This window comes from Mustela erminea, chromosome 1, assembly GCF_009829155.1.
Source record: "Mustela erminea isolate mMusErm1 chromosome 1, mMusErm1.Pri, whole genome shotgun sequence".
NCBI classification, from domain to species: domain Eukaryota; kingdom Metazoa; phylum Chordata; class Mammalia; order Carnivora; family Mustelidae; genus Mustela; species Mustela erminea.
Window position 1 is genome coordinate 142,140,883 of NC_045614.1, and position 8,146 is coordinate 142,149,028.

At 43.0% G+C, this 8,146-nt stretch overlaps 1 protein-coding gene across 2 annotated transcripts; it reads right to left on the reverse strand.

The window, feature by feature from the left end:
* Positions 1–3,629, reverse strand: P2RY1 (purinergic receptor P2Y1). Of its 2 annotated transcripts, none has more exons than XM_032344773.1 (2): positions 2,432–3,629; positions 1–339 (listed from the first exon to the last, which is right to left on the reverse strand). In XM_032344773.1, exon 1 carries the CDS (start codon positions 3,592–3,594, stop codon positions 2,470–2,472), a length of 1,125 nt encoding a protein of 374 aa, XP_032200664.1. In that variant the 5' UTR covers positions 3,595–3,629; the 3' UTR covers positions 1–339; positions 2,432–2,469. The 2 variants fall into 2 exon arrangements, with proteins under 2 accessions (XP_032200664.1, XP_032200670.1); XM_032344779.1 differs by having other exon boundaries at positions 17–104.
* Between the last annotated feature and the right edge of the window lie 4,517 nt (positions 3,630–8,146).

An 8,146-nucleotide genomic window follows, 5' to 3' on the forward strand; every position in this document is an offset into this window, starting at 1 on the left:
TCATCACATGTCATCAGATTTCCAGCCAATAGATCACTGCTTCATTCTGACTCTCTGTATGTTTTTATCATTATCACAGACTCTTCCTGGAGACCTCTTTGTGCCTAGAAGGGGTTGGGCAAGATCATTCTTGTTATTATTTGGCATGTATTCACACATTGTTATTGTCCACTATATGACGAATGAAGAAGAAACACTGGAAAAAAAAATGCCAAGAAGTAAAAGGGCATTTCTTGGCACTGTCCATCTCACTGGATCCTCAGCCCCAAAGAAAGTCCTCTGGGAGCTCAAACACAATGTATGTAACATGTACTGTAAACCAGGCTGGCATCCTGAGACCTAAAAGGAAGAAAGCTAGAGTGAATGGTGAGGAAATATAGAAATATATACCATTAGCTTATGAGTTCAAGGATGATACAGGCTTTGAATTTCCATTTTGGTTAATGTACTGATCTTACTGAGGATGATGTTTGACAGGGATCATATAGTAATGACGTATTTCATACTTTTTAGGATTGCAGACAATGAATGCTATAGAGGACCCTAACCAAGTGAGAACCTTAACTAATCTCTTTCCTCAAAATGAGGTGGTGTAGGTTATACCTCTAACTGGTTTCTTTTCAATTTGGCTGCTACAATTCTGTGCATTAATCCAAACATACAAAAAAATCACTTTTTAATAAAGCTTAACACTGCTTCTCATCATTGATCTTAGTGGCCAAAGACTGCTAAGAAGAAACTGAAGATCTCACAAATCCACAGGCCACCCAAGTACCACAGGAACTGATCAAGTCCTGATAGTCCTGTCTCTGTATCCTACAGGTTCTTGCCTTAAGACAGACTCCAAACTGCTTTACTTACAAAGTGCTTTCCAACAAGTTAGTCTACCAACAGTTGCAAACTCTAATTCTGGCTTTTTTTGAGGCTAGTTTTGACAGAAATTCCTTTGATACTGGATATATTAAGAGTTAAAATTGTGTTACCTCACCTCACCATTCTACATTCTATAGATTTTGACCATTTCAATGGCTAGAAATGCAATATTTAATATTATCAATTGAAATTCACTCTTCATTGAAAACTCTTATTAGAATTACTGAAATATTTTGTGGAATTTTTATTACTGCCTGGCAGAGGGGAGGAAAAAAAAAAAAGAAGAAGAAGTGGCCAGTAGTCTTCTCTTAAACTGTTAGCAGTCGGATTTGTAATCTCCACCACTTTTCAGTGCTGTGGTACCTTATGTACTGCGTAAACTGAATTCTCTTATTTCCCTTTCCCATATATTTTCAGTTTTCCTTTAAATTTAAGGATCTAAGGACCATTATAGGATTATAGCTTTTTATTCTAGCAACACAACCTGTACAGTCTGCTGCCTTTATTTTAATAATGCATTTAATGTTTTCCAACATTTTGAAGAGGCAAAAGAGAGGCTTTCACCATTTTAAAGTCCTTATTCTAAAATTGTTTTCTCTAAGCGCGCGCGCACACACACACACACACACACACACACAAACCCTCATCTTTTCCCCACTCTTAGTTGCCTCATACATTTGGGAAAATATGCTTGTAGCCTATGCATTGTGAAGGACTGTCAACCATTCTCCCTCTGATAATATCATCCTCTTGGCCAACAGTCTTCAACCCTGGTCTGTAATAGAGCTGCATTTTTACATTGTTATTACAGCTATCAGTGAGCATTCACACTGCAACACAAACTCCTAAGGCAGTGTGCAACAGCTGTGGTGCAAGTAAATGTTCTTTATCACAGGAAGTCTAAGAGTTCACAGTGTTTACAAGGGAAGTACATGAACTTTGATTCTTCCAAATGCACTATTCCTGTAAGATAATATATGCAGACTTCCACCACCCAACATCTAGCACCTATCAGAAGTTTTCTAGAAGTAACTGGGAAATAAGCACTTTCTAGGTTTTTACACTGACTTTTCTATTCAATTCTGCAAAGAAGCTCAGCCGGCTACTGCCTGTTTCTAGGACCAAAAGAGACACCCAGCTGAGATCTCTTCATCGGATATTAAATGAATAGAGTTTAGTAATTTTGCTAAACTTTCAGAATGTGGATTCTGTTCCTACCATGGATCACAGAAAGCTCAGAGTTTCAAGTGCTAGTTCTCTTGGAGAAATTATTAATATCAAAATAGCTGTAGTACTCAAGTGCCCTTTACACAGAAGAGCTTGTGAATTTTCAAGGCAGATGAGAAAGTAAATGTTTAACTAGGATTGTTTAATTTTATTTTACCTACTTCTAGTTAGAAAGGGTAGCCTTGAAAGTGAACCCAAACAAGCCAACTGTAGGGGGTGGGTGTTTTCACTTTTTTTTTTTTTTTTTTTAACTCACTTGGACTTAGTTTTCTCTAAGCTTACTAGAAACTTAAGGGGGGGGAAACCCACTTGGCTCTATTAAGCATCCTACCATGTTACAAAAGTGGGTGTTCGGTGATTCTTGCCTCTTCACAAGCTTGTATCTCCATTCTGCTTGAACTCCGACAAAATATTGAGGGTCATGTCTTCGCTCTTGGATTGCAAATTTGCCTCACTTCTTCTGGAAGCTTTCCTAGTGGCTCTGGAGAGTCTCCTCCTGAAAGTATCTCCTGCCAAGAAATAGAGAATGGGGTCCACACAGCTGTTGAGACTTGCTAGACCTCTTGTCACCTGATAAGTGGCATAAACCTGGTCATTGAATGCACACATTTCTGGGGTCTGAAAATCCAGCCGTGCCCTCAAATTCATTGTTTTCATTACATGGAAAGGGATGTAAGAGACAGCAAAGACAGTCAGTACGATAATCACCAGGTAAATGGATTTCCTCCTCAGAGGCGAGTTGTCCAGGTCGTTGTAGATCAAAGCCCTCACAATTAATCCATAACAGCCCAGAATCAGGACCAAGGGGACACAGAACATGGCCACAGTGGTGCACATGCTGTAGATGAAATAACTTCGCAGGTACTCGTCGGAGGTGGTGTCGTAGCAGGTGATGGTTTTGTTTTTCCGGACCTGGGTGCCTGAGTAGAAGAGGATGGGGGAGATTCCCACCACCACGATGAGCCACACCAGCACGCTGATGTAGACCGCATTCTTCTTCTTGAGCCTGCCCAGAGACTTGAGCGGGTACACCACTCCGCTGTAGCGGTGCGCGCTGATGCAGGTTAGGAACAAGATGCTGCCGTAGAGGTTCACATGGAAGATAAACCTCTGCAGCTTGCACATGGCATCCCCAAAGATCCAGTCCGTCTTATTGAAGTAGTAGAAGATGAGCGCGGGCAGAGTCAGCACGTACAAAAAGTCGGCCAGGGCCAAGTTGAACATGTACACGGAGATGCCGCTCCACGGCTTCATGTGGAAGACAAACATCCAGATCGCCACGCTGTTGCCCAGGAAGCCAATAATGAACACCAAGATGTAGACAGCCGGCAGGTAGTAGAACTGGAAGCCCGTCTTGGTCAGGGAGCATGCGAACGAGGCTGCTGCGACAGCCGCGGTGGAGGCTGCGGTGCCGTTCCCCCAGGGCAAACCCGGGCCGGCTGGGAAGGTAGCGTCCGTCCCATTGGGGACAGCCGGCCACAGCACCTCGGTCATTCTCTCCTTTCCTGACTTACGCCGCGGCTCCTAGAGGCAAGTAGCAGCGAGAGGGCGGCGGCGGCGGCGAGGGGCGCACCGAGCATTGGAAAAGCGAGGGAGCAGTAGGGAGCGGGCGCCCGGGATCCCCACGGGAGGGGGCACACACAGGCAAACCCACCGCGGCTCCGGCCCCGCGTTCGCCGCGGGCCATGAAATCCACCCGCAGCCGCGACCAAGCTGGGCTGGCAACCGAGCCAGCAACTTCCCCGTCCGTCTGGTCAGTGCGGAGGTTACACAACCGGGCGCACAGGGCACTGCTGACAACTTTCAGACTGCGCTTTCCAGAGGGTTCACTAGTCCTCACAGGAGAGCGGAGACCGCGCTGGGGGTTCAGCGAGGAGGTCGAGCCAAACTCAGTACTGCGTTCCGGCGTGGGGAAGGCGCTCCCCAGCCTTCTTTCCCCGAAGATCAACTTCGTTTGGGTATCTTCTTTTTCCCTACCTTGCAAGCAAGCTGCTCCGTTCAGGGGGCCCGCGCTCTTTCCTCTTTCCTCTTTCCTCTTTCAGAGGCTTCGGTCGCTGCTCTGGCTCAGCCTCTGGGGGCCATCGGAGCGCGCGTCACCGACAGACCCGCTCGCCTCTGGATCGCCTGGTGTTCACCCTCAGTGCAGCTCAGGGCCCCTCCTCAAGGCCCTGCTCGGGCGAGTGCTGGGGGCAGGCGGCTCCCCGCGAGGATGGGCGGAGTTTGGGCTCCCGGGTGAGTCCGGGCTCCCGGGAGGCTAGGGGCGTGCCGCGGCGAAGCCTGCCCGGCTGCCCGCCAGTTTCAGAGCGTCCTCCTGGAGCCAGAGCCGTCTTCCTTGGAGGTCTTCACGGCGACTGAGCGCGCGCAGCCTCTGCCCCTCCGCTGCTCCCAGAGGCGCCGAGGGTGAGGGGGCGCTTGGTCCTCGGGGCTGCTGGGGAGCGATTGGCCCGTGAGCGCCCCTTCGCTCTTCCGCCAGCTATCCGGCAAGGCGAAGTTGCTGACACACAGGAAACCCTGCTGACTGCTCACAGCCTTTGACTACAAACTCTAGAGCCCACGGGTCCAAAACAGAAGTCTCTAGGGCCAGGTGTCTGCAGGTTCCAAGCAGCCAGCAGTCCCCAGCTGGGAACGCCCTGCTGTTGCAGTGCTCCTAGCCTCGCGGAGACCAGATTCCAAGCACTTGCTGGAACCTGCTACTTCCAGGGAACAAGAGCGTTCGAAGGAGGGAGGTTTGGGGGGGGAGAGTGACTTTCTGCCCTTCTAGTCTGCTTTTTACTTTTTATTTCCATATTTTTGCTTAACCAAATTATAGTCAGCTGAGGCTATTGGTAACTTATTCTCTAAACGGGTATTGTAAGCATGCCAGTATTTCACATTGCTTAAGACCTACCGCTTCTGGGCAACATACCGTCCCCATATCTGGCTGCCCAATACATTTCAAGGTCAGAGGCTGCACGATATAGTTTTAGAAATAAGTATTAAGTACAGCTTTACAGAGATCAATGTAAAGGCCAATTACAACTCCAAAAGGAGTAAGGTATGATTTGGGGGTTTTATTTCCAATCCTGTTTCTTTAGGTTAAAGTGATTCATCACAGTTAGCTATATGAAGTACCTTAGCATTGTAGGTTGGGAATTTCTTAACATCACCCTTATTGAAAAACTCATTTTCATGGCTTGAATATATCAAAATCTTAAGTAGAGCACTTCAAAACTATATTTAATTGGAAAATAAATGAATTATTAACTTTTCAGGTACATGTTTAAGTGGACTCACAGTAGTGGAACCTAGCACTGCTTGACAGTTTATTAACAACATATTTTATGTGAAATGTTTAAGGCTTAGAGGAAAAAAATCTAAAAAGTAAAGATCTGTAAAATATGTATCATAAAGATTTTTTTCTGGTCCTAAATGTTACATGATAGTGTTCTCTTAAAAAATATCCAAAGGAAAACCACTAGCTCCTGGCTTTGCTACCACAAGGAAAATTCTCCAGAATACTCAGAGGGTTCTTTAGAGAAAAACATACAGGAAGGACCCTACTCAAATACATTACATCATGAGCACACTGGTATTTTGAGTTGTGGTCATTTGCGCAGCATGAAAATAAAAGATAAAACTAGAGTAAATAACTTAAAAGGACATGAATGTTGTTTTGAAAACAGTCTTAATTGAAAGGAATGTTTCCTCATCTATAAAATGAGGGAGGTAATTTTAATATCTTTTGGTTTTTTACTTCAGTCTCCAAAGTATAGGATTCTATAATTCTGAGGCTTAACATGACACATTTTCATCTGATTTGATTAGGACAGTACTAACTGTGATGATATTCTACTAAGAGAGGAGCAAAGGAAACCTCTAAGAATTTCATCGGTACTGAATAGGTCCTAAGGTAGTCCTTTGAATTTTTCATTTGTAACACAAGCAGTATTTAAGTAACCTTACTTAAAGTGTGTTCCAAATGTGTTAACTCAATGTGTTTTAAAAGGTAGTTAGTCCAAATACCATTAAGTACTCTCAGAAAACTGGACCCTTGACTAAGAATTTGGAGGAGAGAGGTCCTAAGTGAACTATGTTACATAAATATTGTAAATACTGCTTTTACATTCGGCATAATGAACTACACATTTACAATATGTTTAATGTGTTTTTTTTTTTTAAAGATCTTGTTTTTTTATTTGACAGAGATCACAGAAGGCAGAGAGAAGAAGGGAAGCAAGTTCCCTGCTGAGCAGAGAGCCCAATGCGGGGCTTCATCCCAGGATCATGACCTGAGCTAAAGGCAGAGGCTTCAACCCATTGAGCCACCCAGGCACCCCTGTTTAAGTTATGTTTTAAATCAAAACTTGTGTCTTGTAGGAATAATTTATATGTATTCAAATTATTGTTTTCTGACTTTCTATTTGTAATGCACCAAACTAGGTTTAATGAAGGAAAAAACAAAATACTGTCTGAAATCCAAAAACATATTCATATTTTTTTCTTTAGTACCAATTATAAATACCTTAAAGGTATGAAAAGAATATGCAGAATATACTCCATATCTTTAAGTGATTTGCCTCAAAACTGCATATAAATTTGCTTTGTATTTGATTAATATAAGTGTCTGACTTCAAGGGATTTATAATTTAGTTGGAAATGCAAAGAAAGTACAATAACATAATAATAAGTCTTTCTTATATATAGTCAGCACTATGCACACAGAACAAGAATTATTTTGAATTTTAATCCTTAAAACATTTTTCTCTAACTGATAATTGTATCCCTGTTTTTTAAGTGGTGAAACAAAGGCAGGGAGGTTAAGCAACTCAACCACCGTCACACAGTAGAAACTGAAGTTTCAAGTTCAGCCATCTTTCCCCACAGCCCCATATATTTTACCACTTTTCTGTGATTATATACACACAAATACAGTACAGTGATAGGAAAACTAACTCTTTGTGGCCATTGCAGATCGAACGTAGGGTAAGTCCCAGAAGCCTTCTACTAAGAGAAAATTTGGAGCCAGATCTTGAAGGTACTAATAATAGAGTATTTCAGAAGCTTCCCAAGTATGCTAACTTCTCTACTTAGGATTTTAAAAAATAGCCAACAATATATAGATGATCTGAGGACAGACACTCATGGAGAAGTCTGTTGGGCCACAGACTCAAATAAAAAGGCTGCGCTTCCTGTGTTTACAAGGTTCTCATAGCCATTGTTAGGGAATCTCTTCTCTTTCTTAAAGTCAGAGAAATCTACCAATCTTAGAGGATGGAAATATCATCAAAAAGATTCTAATCGAAGGCTGCAAGTATACGAAACTTATAAGCACAATATATAAAATCCCCCAACTTCAAAGTTGAGACCCAGAAACATGAGATTTGATTAAACAATACTACAAATGCTAACCCTAATTTGGAGGGAAGGACAATGTTAAGATTTTGGAGGTAAGAAACAAAGACCTTGATACAGGAGAGAGAGAGGAATTTCTTAGAGGATTCCCTTAAGTATAATAATTAAGATGAGATCATTTCTAAGATAACACCTTAGGAAAGACTCTACTATTCCCCAAGAAGGACAAAGAACTAGAAGGACAAAGTCTAAGGAATTCATAGCTAACATCCTCCAGTAAGGGAGAAGGAAAGAGGGCTATGGGGGAATGGGAGTGGGATAAGACCATACTGAGAAAAAGTGAAAGGATTTTTCCTGTGCTGGGGCCCAGCTGCTCCTATAAATTATGCACTTGTCATGGAGCTAATCAATAGGCTTCCTGAAATATATTTCATTAAAAAATGGATATAGGACATGAACAGAGGACAGCCCTGTTGCTCCAAGGTTGGAATGAGAAGAGGAGAGAACAAGAGACCAGGGAGACCAGAGAAAAGAAGTAGGAAAGAGGCAGAAGGGCGGGGGGAAATAGAGGAGGGGAAACACTAGGTGTGTTGGGAGGGGAGGAAGAGAAAGTAATTACAATTACCAATTACAATTACCCAATTACATTGAATTGGGTGGCGACCTTTGAAAAATCTCACATAACACTGCTTTTCAATTATTTGGTTTAAATCTG

Bases quoted from the DNA above. Each gene is read 5' to 3' on its own strand.
- P2RY1 (XM_032344773.1), bottom strand. From the start codon at position 3,594: ATGACCGAGGTGCTGTGGCCGGCTGTCCCCAATGGGACGGACGCTACC.